This window comes from Ctenocephalides felis, unplaced genomic scaffold (genome assembly GCF_003426905.1).
Source record: "Ctenocephalides felis isolate EL2017-DRISC unplaced genomic scaffold, ASM342690v1 CF-g0.4_SCAFFOLD_01170, whole genome shotgun sequence".
Taxonomy (NCBI): Eukaryota; Metazoa; Arthropoda; class Insecta; order Siphonaptera; family Pulicidae; genus Ctenocephalides; species Ctenocephalides felis.
In genome coordinates this window covers 42,533,627-42,552,587 of record NW_020537324.1, presented here as the reverse complement: position 1 = coordinate 42,552,587, position 18,961 = coordinate 42,533,627, and the positions used below count along the sequence as shown (strand labels likewise).

At 29.1% G+C, this 18,961-nt stretch overlaps 1 protein-coding gene across 1 annotated transcript; it reads right to left on the bottom strand.

Annotated features, from left to right (window-relative positions):
- Positions 1-12,171: 12,171 nt before the first annotated feature.
- Positions 12,172-13,133, bottom strand: LOC113367253. The gene is made up of 2 exons (XM_026608878.1): positions 13,001-13,133; positions 12,172-12,827 (listed from the first exon to the last, which is right to left on the bottom strand). The coding sequence occupies exons 1-2, from the start codon at positions 13,131-13,133 to the stop codon at positions 12,172-12,174; spliced, it is 789 nt and encodes a 262-aa protein (XP_026464663.1).
- Positions 13,134-18,961: the final 5,828 nt, after the last annotated feature.

The following is an 18,961-nucleotide window of genomic DNA, read 5'->3' as shown; positions in this document are numbered from 1 at the left end:
AGCCTCGAAAATGTACTTCGTCTCCAAGGTCGTGAATTGACCAAAAAATTCATTACTTTAATCAACTTATAATAATTATCATCGTTATCTACAATTTGAAAATACATAGAATCAACAGCCTCGAAAATGTACTTCGTCTCCAAGGTCATGAATTGACCAAGAAATTCATTACTTTAATCAACTTATAATAATTATTATCGCTTTCTACAATTTGAAGAAATCTTAGGAAATTCTTTACTAATCAACTTATAATAATTATCATTGCTTTCTACAATTTGAAAATACATTGAATCAACAGCCTCGAAAATGTACTTCGTCTCCAAGGTCGTGAATTGACCAAGAAATTCATTACTTTAATCAACTTACAATAATTATCATCGTTTTCTACAATTTGAAGAAATCTTAGGAAATTCTTTACTAATCAACTTATAATAATTATCATCGTTTTCTACAATTTGAAAATACATTGAATCAACAGCCTCGAAAATGTACTTCGTCTCCAAGGTCGTGAATTGACCAAGAAATTCATTACTTTAATCAACTTACAATAATTATCATCGTTTTTTACAATTCGAAAAAATCTTAGGAAATCTTAAGAAATTCTTTACTAATCATGTTATAATAATTATCATCGTTTTCTACAATTTGAAATTACATTGAATCAACAGCCTCGAAAATGTACTTCGTCTCCAAGGTCGTGGATTTACCAAAAAATTCATTACTTTAATCAACTTATAATAATTATCATCGTTATCTACAATTTGAAAGTGCATTAAATCAACAGCCTCGAAAATGAACTTCGTCTCCAAGGTCGTGAATTGACCAAGAAATTCATTACTTCAATCAACTTATAATAATTATCATCGCTTTCTACAATTTGAAGAAATCTTAGGATATTCTTTACTAATCAACTTATAATAATTATCATCGTTATCTACAATTTGAAAATACATTGAATCAACAGCCTCGAAAATGTACTTCGTCTCCAAGGTCGTGAATTGACCAAGAAATTCATTACTTTAATCAACTTATATTAATTATCATCGCTTTCTACAAATTGAAGAAATCTTAGGAAATTCTTTACTAATCAACTTATAATAATTATCATCGCTTTCTACAATTTGAAAATACATTGAATCAACAGCCTCGAAAATGTACTTCGTCTCCAAGGTCGTGAATTGACCAAGAAATTCATTACTTTAATCAACTTACAATAATTATCATCGTTTTCTACAATTTGAAGAAATCTTAGGAAATTCTTTACTAATCAACTTATAATAATTATCATCGTTTTCTACAATTTGAAAATACATTGAATCAACAGCCTCGAAAATGTACTTCGTCTCCAAGGTCGTGAATTGACCAAGAAATTCATTAATTTAATCAACTTATAATAATTATCATCGTTTTGTACAATTTGAAGAAATCTTAGGAAATTCTTTACTAATCAACTTATAATAATTATCATCGTTTACTACAATTTGAAAATACATTGAATCAACAGCCTCGAAAATGTACTTCGTCTCCAAGGTCGTAAATTGTCTAAGAAATTCATTACTTTAATCAACTTACAATAATTATCATCGTTTTCTACAATTTGAAGAAATCTTAGGAAATTCTTTACTAATCAACTTATAATAATTATCATCGTTTTCTATAATTTGAAAATACATTGAATCAACAACCTCGAAAATGTACTTCGTCTCCAAGGTCGTGAATTGACCAAGAAATTCATTAATTTAATCAACTTACAATAATTATCATCGTTTTCTACAATTTGAAGAAATCTTAGGAAATACTTTACTAATCAACTTATAATAATTATCATTGTTTTCTACAATTTGAAAATACATTGAAGTCACTGCATTGCAAATATACATCGTCCCATCGTCATCATCATCGGACGCATTCTATTACAACAATTTTATTATTAAATCTCATTTGTGGTACTGAAAGTATTTTCAAAATCGTTACTATAACATTCGTTTAGTTGTTATTATTTTGGCATATATCATTTATTTTGTTTTTGTGATAGCAATCTTATGACAGCTTCTGTAATAATTCGACATGATCTAAATATTGTGGAAGATCGGATAGATAGTTAAAAACTTGGTGTCGTTGATGATAATTAACAACTATTCATCCAATCTTCCCCAATACCCGGAATGGGCTGGAATGTTATAAGATTTTTCGCTAGGCTCCACCGTATCTCAATTACGACCATCAGTTTATGTATATTGCTAATCCTTCGCCCATTGTATTTGTTATGACCAGAGACGCAATGAGTTAAATACGTATGACTTGATGTGCCTACTATTTTCTTCATATTGTTCGTTGCGTATGCATCGATACAATTTTGTCACAATGAGAACCACTTATGTATTCAGATTATTATATTAAAAAAAAATAAAAAAGAATAAAAAATGTTTTTTTATTTATAATCAATGATACTGATAAATATAAATTTCTTAATAATTATAAAATAAAAAAATATTGTGAAACGCAGCTCAAGTTGCTTATTTTAAAGTTTATAGAATAAAAAATTATTGTGAAAGACAGATAAAATTGCTTATTCTAAAGTCGGATTGAATAAGTATATTATTTACACATTTCGGGAAGTTCATGCAACTTGTCTTAAGGCTAAATGCACCTTCAACTAGTTTGTAGTTTTATTTATATACAAAAACGTTAGTAAACGAGTCGCAAGTGTTACTAGAGACTCAAAATATCTACTTTTTTAAATGTTAATATGAAAATGCACTTTTTGGCATGTTTTTCTCAAACACGGTGCGCTGAAAGATCTCATTGGTTTAATTATATACACATTTTCTATGTTATATTATTTTTTATTTATGTTATTTAAATTCATAACCTAACTTTGGTATCGATCAAATAGACATTTTGTCAAACAACATTTTGCCAGTTATAATTTCCCAGAATTTATCGAAGAATAGATAGTATATGAAGGTCCAGGGTTAAAAAGGTCCACCGCCAATGTGTCAAAAATCAGTGAAGTTAAGCATTGTTTAACAACAATATTTGAAAGTAGAGGAAAAAATATGTATAACCAGCTACAACCTTGATTTAAAAACGGTAATCTTTGAAATGAGGGAGATAAACGGTAATCTTTGAAAATCCATAATTAAAGTATTTTCTTCCGTTGGTAGTTTTTTATCATTAGTTAAAAATGCAATTATTTTGTAAAATATCTTTGAAACTATAATAAGGCTTTAAAACTTTTTGCAACCTGCACGTTTCAAGTTACCCCACCTATAGGGTAAAGAGGTCTAGATAACAAATTTTTGAAAGACATCAAAAAAGCACATTCCTACAATGATGAAGTAGAAGGGAGTTTACTGAACTCATAATCAGATAATTGTTCGTTTGATATGTGTTATTTGTTGTGATATAATTGTGATGGTATGTATGGTACAATATAGTTTTTTGCTCAAAGTCAAATTTGACCTTTGTGCCTCGCCCTGCTCTACATAAATACTTTTTATTAAATTTACTTTAATTCATAGAATGTAACTTGAAACTTTTCAAAAAGCAGGTTAAAAAAGAAATTCTTAATTTATTTTCTATCTCTTCTCGCAAAAATTTGATAATTTTGTATAAGCTCAGTAGTATCATTTTTAATTATACACAACATCCAGAATCGAAAAAGAATGTGAAAAACTTGAAACGTAATCAATAAGTCGAAAGACCAAAAAAGACTCGGATGAATTAAACCATGTTTTTTATAGAAAGTGTATAAGACTTCCAGCAGTTTGATTGTATTGACAAAATATAGACAAAGTAATGGGGTTTATTGTTTTTATAATACTTTGTTGTATATAGCATTCAAACAACACATCCTTATACACCTAAAGTATTAATATTTTTGATTTTCTAGAAATTGTTTAGAATATACCTTACTTAGCAAAACAACGTTTGCCGGGTCAGCTAGTATATATATATATATATAATTTTGTAGAGTTTCGAACAAGAATCCAAAAATAATACAAAATAAAAAAACAAGAAAAGTTTTTAATAAACACTTTCTTTATTTAATTATTTGTTTACTGTCAACGTTTCGGAACTAGGTACGTTCCATCTTCAGGACATCTGTCAAGAAACATGATCTTGATGAGATTTAAGCAAACAATATGTTTAGGAATAGAAAATAGATTTTTCTTAAATAATAAATTAATTGTAACAAATAATAATGTACAGAAATATGATAATATGATCAAAATGAAAATGATAAAAATAAATGAGTGGATTATCAGAACAGGATATTAAAAATGATAGAAATTTTTTATGAAAGTTATGGAAAAAATTTTTTAAGAAAAGATTAATGATAAAATTGAATTAATTACCTGTATGTTTGAATATACGTTAGCACTTTTTCACTAAACAAGAATTTTTAACAAAAAATGAATTTGTGAGTTATTTTTCCGCCGAATAGTTAACTTTTGTAAATCAAAATTACTAAAAGTGTTGTCTTTTTTAAAATTATTATTTGAAAACAAATAATATTGTTTTCTCGATGTTATACTATTGGCTTTTGGAAACAAACTAAACCATCAAATTCAGTTAGTTTGTTTCCAAAAGCCAATAGTATAACATCGAGAAAACAATATTATTTGTTTTCAAATAATAATTTTAAAAAAGACAACACTTTTAGTAATTTTGATTTACAAAAGTTAACTATTCGGCGGAAAAATAACTCACAAATTCATTTTTTGTTAAAAATTCTTGTTTAGTGAAAAAGTGCTAACGTATATTCAAACATACAGGTAATTAATTCAATTTTATCATTAATCTTTTCTTAAAAAATTTTTTCCATAACTTTCATAAAAAATTTCTATCATTTTTAATATCCTGTTCTGATAATCCACTCATTTATTTTTATCATTTTCATTTTGATCATATTATCATATTTCTGTACATTATTATTTGTTACAATTAATTTATTATTTAAGAAAAATCTATTTTCTATTTCTAAACATATTGTTTGCTTAAATCTCATCAAGATCATGTTTCTTGACAGATGTCCTGAAGATGGAACGTACCTAGTTCCGAAACGTTGACAGTAAACAAATAATTAAATAAAGAAATTGTTTATTAAAAACTTTTCTTGTTTTTTTATTTTGTATTATTTTTGGATTCTTGTTCGAAACTCTACAAAATATACACAAATCCAAGATTCTACCATTCAATATATATATAAATATATATACATATACACGTTTGGAGTTAAAGATTAAATTATAAATCTTTGCTTTTTATTCTTTGATGTATCGCCCCACAAGAACTTACTCATATATCTCAACATCAAAATTAACAACTAAATAATATATATATATATATATATATATATATATATATATATATATATATATATATACTAGCTGACCCGACAGACGTTGTTCTGTACCCACGTCTACAATTTTTCAATATTTTATACTAATATTCACTGCTTAGTTAAAAATAATAATTACTGTTTTTTTGAATTACTATTTACACCAATATATGAGTGATGTTGAATAAAGAACTGTTTCAAATAAAATGATTGTTCTCAATTCTCACAGTTAACACCTTAATTAATCATTTAACAAATATTAAAGAATGTTCAATAAAATTGTATATTAAAAATTATACACTGCGATTTAGAGAACAAATTTATTTCCAATAGCTCAATTTATTTTATTGCATTTAAGGGTTATATAGTATTTTTAGTCATACCTGTAGATGTGGATGTATAAATGAATGATTTTTTGTTTATTCACGAATAAAACATTGATTTTCCAAATTTATCACACTAAAAATGATCGCTTGCCTTTGTGATTTATGGTCATAGCATAAGATACACGTATTGAAAATTGAAATCTTTTAAAAAGTACAACAAATTCAGAAAAAATTAATATATAGCATTCGCGGCAAAGGTGCAATATCACCTTTTATTTTTCTACCCAAAATAATTACTTCAATAATGTTGCCTATAATTTTTATAATTTCGTACCACATTTTGACTGGCTTTTAGTAATTTTAATATCTAAATTACATTTTTTTCTCCAATAAATCAATATACATTATTGCTTAAGTTTATATTTGAAGTGAATTAATTTGTAAAATCCTGTTCACATGTGCTCTATTCAACTTACGATCAAAAAAAATATTGCTCTGTGAATTTTTTTACTGTGCTCCAATTTACTTGATATTTTGGAAATAGGCTAATCTTTATCTTAAGTTCAGAAGTGAAAACAATTTGCACTCCGTCACCATCCACCGCATTAATTGGATTATTACTCTTTTAATTCTGATTTTATCAGAACTTGTAATACACTATTTTAAAGGTGATTAAATGAGCTACAACTTTCTCTATCATAAATTTTACCGTAACTTCTCTCATTGTGAAACGGCGAAGGGTCAAAGGGCGCGAAAGACCTCTGGTTGGACAGCCGCGCACTCCTTAATTAATACCTCTATCAATATTTGTGTAATGGAAAAATAATAAACAACAATAATTAGTCAGAAAAATACCTCGAATTTTCATATATATATATATATATATATATATATATATATATATATATATACTTTTATACGTATTCTTTCAGAGATATTTTAATGAGAAGTTGGATGTTTTTTTAAATGTTTTTTTTTCATGAAATCATGAGTTTTTTGAAAATCGTTTGTACTAAAGTATTTTCTAGAATCCATCAATATCTCTTAAACCAAGTTAATTCTAGATGGAATACGATTATTTTTAAATTTGGTGGAAATGGCACTGAAAAACTATTTGATTTAAGGGGGTCTTCCTATGTGACGGCCTGTTTTTTAGGGATATTTTAGAATTTTTTTTCTACGACCAGTAAATAGTTAGAGCTTCAAGTTTTTTATCATTTATTAATACATATTTGGACAGTATAAATATAAAATTTCAGCTAAAAATATTCAGTCAATCTAGAGTTACAGCGCTCTGAACACCCACGCCTCGAAAAAAAGAGCTCCCACTGTCTCCACGATTCCGGCTGATCGGCTTATCTTCAAAAAAAAATAAACGGCGTTTTAATTTGTAGGCTTAAAAGCACGGAATGAACTACAATCAAATGAATATAAAAAAAATTGGATGTTTTGATAGACATTTGAAATAAAAGTTGCAAATTAGGCGTTTTTTTTTTGTTTTTTGCTATAAAAAATCGAAGTTTTGAAATTTTTGATCGATAATAGTTCATTCCATGCGTTTAAATATATTGAGTGTGCCCTGTAAATTTCAAGTAATTCGGTTCAGCCGTTTCTGAGATACAATGGAGACAAGTTTGAAAAACATAGTTTTGAGAAAAACGCGATTAAAGATAAAATGATCGTTGTACTATACGTTGTACTATACTCGTATACTATATGTATACTTTTTAAATGGCTGTAACTCAAAAACTATTTGAGATATCGATTTGATATTTGAATATGTTATTTTTAAAGGTATAATCTACCGAAATATGAAATAAAAAAATCATTTTTTTCAACTCATCACAAAGGAAGATCCCGTTAAATGAAAAAACATTATATGCGTCTTTTATTTGCATGATAGTTTACTCATTTTACACGCAGAAGTACTCATTTTAAAGCTTATTTTGAGCACTCTAAAAACCCATTTTCATATCTAGCCTAATAATTTTCCTAAAACACTATAAAATAGCGATTTATTAAGATTTTAATTGATATAATTTTGTTCATTACCTGATTTTCGTTAAAATGTATATTTTTTGAAGATATTAGCAAAAAATGATGAAAAGCGCAAAAAAGAAACAAATTTTCAGTTGCCAGTAACTTGAAAAGTATTTGCTTTTTTGAAAAACATTATTAAACATTTTTCTCTTATAATTTGTTCTTTTATCGATACCCAACGTTATTTGGAAAAACCGGAGTTGTAATAATTATTGAAATTAAAAAAAAAAAAAAAAAATTGGAAAAAAGTAAAATTACACCACTGAAAAGAAATGTCATCCACCCGAGAAGTGGTAAAGAAGTCTAAATTGTTTTCACTTCTGAAGAGTAAGATGAACCTAGTTCCAAAATTCCAAACGAAATGGAAAACAGTAAAAAAAGTTCAGACCGAAAGCGCTCCATTGAGTAAATATTCCGTACCCAATGATAAACATATGAATTTTTGACACAATAATCTTCTAAATATTTTTTTTTGTATTGTGACTTAGTATAGTAAGGCAAAACGACTGCAAATTGAATATTTTTGAGCCCAATCACTTATGGATCGCTCCTTTGCACGAATTCGTACGGCGAATCTGTTCGCAAAGTGCGCAAACAAAATTATTGCAAGCAAAAGCAATCCACGCGTACGATTGAAGAGAACACGATTTGCCGTGCGCGTCAGACGCATGCGCAGACTGTCAGACCCTTGTTATATTATTTGCATCTTATATTAATTTAATTTTTGGCACATCTTAGCTGCTTTTCGGCATTAATAATGTAGACATTACATTTTCCTTAATCATAATCATGAATTTATTATATTTAAATATTGCCTTAGCCTATAAGTGAACAGAAATGTTTGGCAAATGACAGTCTTCAATTGTTTTTAATGTAAAACTAAGCTTCAAATATTTTCAAGGGCAAACAATGATAAGCGGTTTTTTGTAATTTTTTCCATTTATTTCTACAATCTAACTATATTTCTATGAATCAAAACATTCTAGAAAATTTCCCAAACAAACTTCAGGAAGATTCATGAAAATCCGAATTATAGTTTAGGAGGAATTATGAAACTTACATTGTTACAGAAGAATTTTATATATAAGATATATATATATATATATATATATATATATACATATATTAGGGTGGTCCTTAATATGGACATTTTTAAATTTCCTTGCTGTCAAGGGCTCAAATGGTTCCAAATTGATAAAAATCAATTCTCTGAAAGTTTTCGCTCTCAATATTGTCTTTTAGATAGAGCGCAATTCAATCAAAATAGCATAAACAAATTTTCAAAAATTTTGTAGAGCATCGAATTTTCAATAAAAATGACACGAATTTTCACTTTTAATTCATTTGTCACTCAGTTATACTACCTAAAAAAAATTGTTTTAATTTTCAAATTTTTTTCCATGCTATTTTACATACGAAGTTTGATTTAATTGCACACTATCACACACTATCTATTTATGATTTTTTAAATTAGTATTTTGTGAAAATATTGTGTAATTACAAGTTTAATGTTTATAATACATAGTGTAGTGCATTACCATATCCTGATACCATGGATTATTAAAATCTTCCAATTTAACACTAAGATAAACTAATCGTAAGTATTATTTACTCTTTTTATTTTTTACTTTTCACTCCAATTCCATTGTTTTAGTATTTAATATATAATTTAGTAATAAACGCAATTCATCCCGCCTTTTACATGATAGTTACCAGCTAATTATTGATTTTATTAAAAAAAACAAAAAATTAATTTGCTATCTCCTTTATATTATTTTTTACAATTTTGTTTTTTCTTGTTCAAACTTTTACATGTTTTACATTTTCCTTTTGATCAAATCCATTTCAACCACTGCGTGTACGATGCATTCGTGCTTCGTGCATTTGTCCTTGGATACATTCCCCTCCCATTCCTATCAATACGCCTAGGGAAATATTTCAGTCGAGTATTTTGCTCGGTATGGGCGTGTTTCTTGCTTCATAATGTTACATTTCAAAACTTTTAGTCAAATTAGTTTTCAAATCTTTTAGTTATTCATAATTTTTTCCAAAAAAATGTTTTTTTTTCTAACATGTTATAAGTTTAATTTTTTTAAAATAAAAAAATTTTTTTGAGTGTTTTTTTTCTGTGGTGTGTATAATGTTTCTCTATGTTATAATTAATCTATATTGGTGTTCATATTGGTTAATAAAATTTTTAAATTGTTGTAGTTGCTGAATGATGACACGCATCTTGTGTCGAAACGTATAAATAAAAGTTTTTAATACTTTATACCTTTTTTATTTCGACGAATGGGCTGCTAGTTAATTTAAAATAACATATATATATATATATATATATATATATTATATATATATATATATATACTAGCAAACCCGACAAACTCCGTTTCGCCACCAGATGGTTTCGTGAGAAAGATGAAGAAATTTTTTGTTTGTTTTATATTTGAAAAGGAAAAATTTGATCAGGAAAGAAAACCCGGCTTATTTTTATATATATAGAAGATAATCTATTTGCAATTATTTAAAACAATTATTGATTATTTTTAATACTCGAATTTTTAATTACGGTGCGTGAAGTTCCAGCAATTTGCATTAGGGCACGATGCCATGCACCACTAATTTTCTTAGCTATAAACCTTGCGGAGCCCGAGACCTTTCCAACGAATGCAAAATTGTCGAAATCGGTTTGTGCGTTCTGGAGTTATTTTGTCAGGAAGGAAAACCCGACTTATATTTATATATATAGAAGATAATCTATTTGCAATTATTTAAAACAATTATTGATTATTTTTATTACTCGAATTTTTAATTGCGGTGCGTGAAGTTCCAGCAATATGCATTAGGGCACGATGCCATGCACCACTAATTTTCTTAGCTATAAACCTTGCGGAGACCCGAGACCTTTCCAACGAATGCAAAATTGACGAAATCGGTTCGTGCGTTCTGGAGTTATTTCGTCAGGAAGGAAAACCCGACTTATTTTTATATATATATAGAAGATAATGTATTTGCAATTATTTTAAACAATCATTGATTATTTTTATTACTCGAATTTTTAATTGCGGTGCGTGAAGTTCCAGCAATATGCATTAGGGCACGATGCCATGCACCACTAATTTTCTTAGCTATAAACCTTGCGGAGACCCGAGACCTTTCCAACGAATGCAAAATTGACGAAATCGGTTCGTGCGTTCTGGAGTTATTTCGTCAGGAAGGAAAACCCGACTTATTTTTATATATATAGAAGATAATGTATTTGCAATTATTTTAAACAATTATTGATTATTTTTATTACTCGAATTTTTAATTGTGGTGCGTGAAGTTCCAGCAATATGCATTAGGGCACGATGCCATGCACCTCTAATTTTCTTAGCTATAAACCTTGCGGAGCCCAAGACCTTTCCAATGAATGCAAAATTGTCGAAATCGGTTCGTGCGTTCTGGAGTTATTTCGTCAGGAAGGAAAACCCGACTTATTTTTATATATATAGAAGATATATGGCATTAATGTGCCATATATTGTTTATTAATTAAATCTTAAAATGAAACCGCATTTACTTGATGTAAACTCGAAAATGTGTGTTTATTGATATCTCAATTAATAAAGGAACTGATATTACATAAAATCTAATATCAATTTTGATCCCGACAATTTACCGATCATTTAAAAACCGAATCCAATTTTTCGATAGTTTTCGATCGTATAAAAACAATCCGCTAGTAATCGCTTACTAAATATGATATTTTATTGGCGTCAATCAACTGACATGTGTCATGTAGCCGTGTTCATTCCGCCATATCACTCCCCTTCAAAAGAAAAAAAAGTATCCGTAATAAATAAATAAATTTAATTATTATAATTTGAAGGAGACTTTTTTAGGATTAATTTTTCTTGGAGGATCCATCGTTGACTCCAAGTTATGTGGTTTAAATTCTTTTGGAGTGCTTAGTTGACTTTCATGTGGTATGACAAAAGCAGTTCTGAGAATACTTTGTGGACGGCAGGGCTTCACAAAATTATCTTGAATATTGCAGTAAATTGGATAGCTGTTTAATGAAAATTTTTGAAGGTTCAGGGAGGTGTTACCATTCAATATAGTTTGCATTTCAACGTCCTTGCTCTGCTCTTGCGAAATTTCCTCTGCGGTTAACTTTAAAGGCATTTGAATGGCATTGATTCTGGACAAGGCATCAGCAACCACGTTCTGATCACCCTTCACATATATAATGTCAGTTGAAAACTGTGATATGTATTCTAGCTGCCGTCGCTGACGATCTGATGCTTTTTCTAATTTCTGTTGAAAGGCATGTGTGATTGGCTTGTGGTCAGTCTTGATTACAAAGTGTCTTCCTTCTAGCATATATTCAAAATACTTTAAAGCCGCAAAGATGGTACCTCGCGATCATAAGTTGAATATCGCTGTTCAGTGGATGTGAGCTTTCTGGAGAAGAAACCTATAGGGTGCCATGCGCCATTTTCTTCCTGCACATTCTGAATATATAATCTCCACACATTCTGAATGTGCCATTCTTTTTGGGAACCATGTGAATAGGGCTTGCCCATGGACTGTTGGAAGGCCTCAAAGTGCCCCTGTTCAGGAGATCTTGTATCTCGGACCTGGCTGCAACAGCCTTTTCTCCGAAGATCTTCCTGAATCTGGAAGCTAATGGTGGACCTATTGTGGTTATCCTGTGGGCAAAATGAGATGATTTATTATTAGTGGTTGCCTGTGGCTTTGTTATTGCAATGTATTGTGCCAGTAAATCCTTGAAAGGCTCTGCCGGGTTGACAGTGGAGATGTTGACTTGCTGTGCCTTGAGTACCTTTCCATCAGAGGTAAGGCCTGTGGTCGAATCAATCAATCTTCTACCCTTCAAGTATATTAATATATTGTAGTTGCTTAGGAAATCGGCTCCTATAATGGCTGTGACTACATCGGCAACAACAAACTGCCTGTTAAAGCTTCTTCTTAGTGATAGATCCAGCTCCAGAGTTCTCTTGCCATACGTGGAAATTCTGCTAGAGTTTGCTGCAAATAAAACTAGCTCTTCTTTGGCATGACCATTGGCGAACTTATGGGCTGGTAAAATGGATAAAACTGATCCAGAACCTATAAAGAATCGGATTGCAGTCTTTCTGTCTGAAATATGTAGGCGGAGCTCAGAGCAGACAGAATTTATTTCACCGTCATGGCAAGCTCCAATTAATTACGGTGAAATAAGTTTTCCGACCGGTTTAAAGATATAAGCAGGCAGGGCTCTTCACACTTTGTGGCTTTCTCACCATATGTGCAATGATAGTAGCAAACTGATCCACGAGAAGGTGTCCTGGAACTATGTCGAGAACCACTTCTTGATCTTGACCGGTTGTGTTGTGATTCTTGCTGATCATTTTTCTGCCTTTCAGTATTTAACATTGCCCTTAGTTCCTTGATTTCCTGGACGAATGACATAAGAAGAATTTAATGGCGGTCCAGTCTCTGTTCCACTGAAGACTTGTGTGTTGTGGACATCACATGGAATGAGGAGCTACAGTGATCGACCAAAATATCGGCTACTTCCGCCAGGGCTTTCGGACCAAAATGACGAGAAACTATCAATTGTGGCCGAATGTGGTGTGGCAGGCGTTCTGACCACAATTTAATTATGATATCTTCATTGACCTCTCCCTTAGCCAAATCCATCATCTCTCGTAGGAGCTGTGATGGTTTCTTCTCTCCTAGAGATAAGTTTTTTAATAGCTTGTCAATCTGCTTACCTCTGGATTCAGACATTCTGCTTAATATAGTATTTTTGATATATTCGTATTTGCCCGTTATTGGAGGATTACGGAGGACATCTTGAATGAAGCGCAGTGTTTCGAAGTCTAGGACTTTAAGTACTGCCGAGTACTTAGTATCGTCGCTCCTGATCTTAGCAGACTGAAACTCATATTGAATTACTAAAAACCATAGGTCTGGTGAATCTCCATTGAATTCACATTGTTCATTCCGCCATATATATATATATATATTAAATTTTTTATATAATTTTGATGTTGAAATATGTGATATTCAGTTTTCAGGGCAATACATCAATTAAAAAATTTGTATGACTTCAAAACATTTTTATTTATTCCATACGTTTCGACACATTGTTTTGTGTCATCTTCAGTGGACTCTAGATTGAAAGAACAGATAGAAATTATTAAATAAAACTAATATATAAGAAGTGATATGGTATGAACTTACATGTAATTGAATTAATCCTAATTATTTCATATTATAAATGTTCACAATGCACAATCCTAATTATTTCGTATTATAGATGTTCACAATGAACAATCCTAATTATTTCATATTATAAATGTTCACAGTGCACTAAAAAACTAATCCTTGTCATTTTAAGTTGAACAATATATAAATTTTTGACTGAGATTTTTATGAATTTGTGAAGTACATCGCGCCGTACATTTCTGTGCTCCGATGTACGGGTGCCTACTGAATGTACGTCAATGTGCGAACCACATGTTGAGGGCTAAGGTACAAGGCAAACGAACTGACCAAAGAATTTAAGATTTGACAACGCGAGAGGGTACATATAGTGAAATATAAGAACATGACAATTGTGAGGGTGGACATAATTAGTAAAATTGAGATCAAAATTAAAAGAAAAAGAAAAAGAAAAATTGGCATTAAAATTAATATAATTAAACGTCGATCATGATAGGTAACTATTTTAAAGGTATGAATTTCGAGACATTGTTTAAGACTACTTGGTAATTCTCGCACAATGAGGAAGTATCCAATCTTTTGTTTAAACTATTTTTGTAAAGGTGTATCAGACAAGATTCTGAAAAGCGTCTCTGAGATGTATTCGATTCGTGATATAAAATTGTGGCCACATCAAAATTGAAAATATGATTGAAATTTTGTATGTGATCAGTTATCATTGTTTGATTTTGATTTTTATTTTTGGAATTGTTATAATGTTGTCTAAGACGTTTTTTTAGATGTTGTCCAGTTTCGCCAATATAAGTGGCCTCACAATTTGTACAGTCAATTTTATATACGATGTTAGAAATACGATCTAAACTTGTCGGTGATTTTAAGTTCGAAAATAAAAAGTTGAGAGTCTGATCAATATTGCAAACTAAACGCAAATCCGCGAATTCAAATAGTTTTTTCCAAATAGGAAAGAGATTCTTAATGTATGTACGTAATGATGTACTTCACAAATTCATAAAAATCTCAGTCAAAAATTTATATATTGTTCAACTTAAAATGACAAGGATTAGTTTTTTAGTGCACTGTGAACATTTATAATATGAAATAATTAGGATTGTTCATTGTGAACATCTATAATACGAAATAATTAGGATTGTGCATTGTGAACATTTATAATATGAAATAATTAGGATTAATTCAATTACATGTAAGTTCATACCATATCACTTCTTATATATTAGTTTTATTTAATAATTTCTATCTGTTCTTTCAATCTAGAGTCCACTGAAGATGACACAAAACAATGTGTCGAAACGTATGGAATAAATAAAAATGTTTTAAAGTCATACAAATTTTTTAATTGATGTATTGCCCTGAAAACTGAATATCATATATATATATATATATATATATATATATATATATATATATATTAAATGGTAGAGGATACTGCAGCATTCCTTACGTGGAAGAATTATATTATTATTTTGCCAAAATTCTGTTAGATGAAAATATTTTAGTATCAGGCTCATCCTTACACTCCTCCAAAAAAATTTTTACGAACATTAAATCCCCTACCCCATCCAATTTCAATACTAACGTAGTATACTCTGTTTCCTGTAACGACGGTACATTCCAATATATTGGACAAACCTCGCAATAAGTACACAAAAGAATGAGACAACATGAACTAAGTGTGGTCCACCATAAACAAAAAAATTTTAAGAGTACCCTAGTACAACACTCTATTGAAAACGCCCACTCGTTCAATTTTACTCCAAAGATCTTATATCATGAAAGTTGCATCTTTAGGAGATTATTTTCGGAAAGTTGTCTTATTCTTATGAATGTTTCTAATAGTTTCAACATTAGATCAGATCCTATTACTTAAATTATTTAAATTTTTTACATTTTTTAACAAACAATTAATATCGACTTCCATTTAAGTTCAATAATTTAAGTATTCACATTCTAATATATAAAAACACACACATACAATCGCATAGTTCTCAAGTGTTTTACACGTGTTTTTGTTACGACTCAGACTTAGTTCGTTTCCATTCGACGACCTCCTAACATCGAGGGAATAATATTGTTTGTGTTTTTCAAATAATAATTTTTTAAAAAAGACAAAACACATAGTAATTTTGATTTACAAAATTTACCTATTCGGCTGTAAAAAAATTACTCATAAATTCATTTCTTGTTAATATCTTGTTTAGTGAAAAAGTGCTAACATATATTCAAACATACAGGTAATTAATTCAATTTTTGTCATTAACCTTTTCTAAAAAAATTTCCATAACTTTCCAAAAAAATTTTTTATCATTTTTAATATCCTGTTAGGTAATTCACTCATTTATTTTTATCATTTTCATTTTGATCATATTATTATATTTCTGTATATTATTATTTTTTCAACTAATTTATTATTCAAGAAAAATGCATTTTCTTTTCTTAAACATATGGTTTGCTTAAATCTCATCAAGATCACAGATGTCCTGAAGATGGAACGTACCTAGTTCCAAAACGTCGACAGTAAATAAATAAATTGTTTATTAAAAAACTTTTCTTGTTTTTTATTACTTTTTGGATTCTTGTTCAAAACTCTACAATATATATATATATATATATATATATATATATATATATATGTGTGAATAGTCTTGAATTTGATGTTGATATATATGTTTAATTTGAGTTTAATATTCGGGCGTAACATCAATAAAAATAGTATGAGAGTTTTTTTTAAAAGTTTATTTATTTAAAATCCATACGTTTCGGCTAGCATCTTAGCCATCATTCAGTGGTAATCAAATTAACTATAAAAATTGAAACTAAATAAATTATATGATAGAAAATTTCATGGAAAAGCAATAATAATAATAATAATAATAATAATAAAACACTTACAATTTTGTATCCTAATATAGCATATGAAACCATTATTAATCCATGGTATAAGTATGTGCACATTGATAAGATATATATTTTTTAACACCACAAATGGTAAAACACACTAATAACCATACTAACTTAACAAGTTGTCGAAACTATGTATTCACTATTCGGAGTTTAAGATAGAAATGTCACATTTTTCTGAAAGCAGTTTTTAGCATGTGTTAAATTTTTTTGGAAAATTTAAAAAAACACAGGATTTTGTTATTTTTTAAGAAATTTTGACACGCTATTACAAAACCACGTGTTTGTTTCGTACAGGGCCGTATTGTCGAAGCGTTTGTTTATGACCCTGTCGTTATGCAATTGCAAAAACAACCCCTCAGCAAATATTCTTTTAATTATATTCTCTTCAAAATGTAAAATTTTAGGGTTGAAAAAATCGATATTATGATTTAAATTTTTAATATGCTCAGTTAACATCGTTTTAAATTGCTTAGTATTTTTTGAGTTTTTTTTTTATGTTGATGAAGGCGTTTACTCAGGTTTTGGTTAGTTTCTCCAATAAAAAAGAGTTCGGAATTAGAGCAATTAATCTGATATACCAAGTTTCTGAGGCGGTCAAAATTGAACTTAGATTTAATTTGTGTATAAATTGAACTAAGGGTTGTATCACAATTACACACCAATAAAATGCCACACTTTTGAAATAGTTTTTTCCACGAGAAATATAAATCTTTTACGTACGGTAGGCAAATGACACCAGTATATGACTCCAAGTCTAAGCGGTTTTTATGGTCTGTGAGGTTGTTTTGTTTGTTGAAAATGTAACTGCGTCTGTTATTTATGACCGAGTTGATTATGTTTGTAGGATATGAGTTGTTTTTAGTGTGTTTATTACCAGGTCATTGTTCGTGTCCCAGAAATTTTTGTCAGATAGTAGTATGGCGTGGTCTGTTGAATTTATTATTGTTGCTATTTTCATTTTAAGAGTGTGGTATGAGTGGCAATTTATGTATCGTCCGGAGTTGGTTTCTGGTACCAGTTAGTAATTAGTCGGTGGTCATTTGTACGTATTAGTCTGATGTCTAGAAAGCTAATCAAATTCATTGTCTCTAATTCCACAGTAAACTGTATTTTTTATTAAAATTGTTAAAATTATCAGTAAATATGTTAATGTTTTCTTCCGGAATACAAGTAATAATATCGTCTACTTAGCGGTAATAAAAGATTTGTTTATTATAATTTTTAAATATTTTGTTTTCTACTAATTGCAAGCAAATTTCTACTAATGACGGAGATGCGGGAGATCCCATTGGGGTGCCAAAAATTTGGTAATAAAATGATCCATTAAATTCAAAATAGGTGTTAGAGACAATGAATTTGATGACTTCTCTAAACCAATGTAAGTTACAAATGTCTCACTAAGAAATTATAGATATATATATATATATATATATATATATATATCTTGAAAAATGCAAAAATGATAATTTTATTTGAACAAAAATGTGAGTAAAATTAAGTAATTTCTGCCTCGACTTGTGGAATGTGCAAGCTCCGAGGCTTTAGTGACTAAAGCCTTTGTCAATGTTTCAAAACTTACATGGTTATTTTTCAATAGACTCAATAGACCATCAATACAATTAATATAAGTTTCAAAGAACTGCAAGTTTATCACTACGTTCTTCGTCAATAGATGATGATTTATTAGATTTAGTTGCTGTTAGGAAAATGATAAATATTGTTATAATGCTTGATTTGTATCATATAATAATATAACGGTGTTCAATATATTTATATACATACCATAGATAAATAAGCATAAATAGATCGCTATCTCGGGCCATTTGACGTTACACTCATTTTAATTTACGAATAGATCATTACATGGCAGCACATGTACATACAGTATGTAAATTAACCCCTGGTATTACTTCTACATTTGTACAAAAAATCAATACAGCCCAAAAATCTGAAATAAATTACTATTTGAAATAAGAACAAAACATACGAAATACAAAATATATTTTCAAATATATCACAAACATATTTTTGAAGAATTATAAACTAAACAGAAATAACTGACTACTATTAATTAAAGTATATTACAGACATATTTTTAAAGTACTTATTCTATT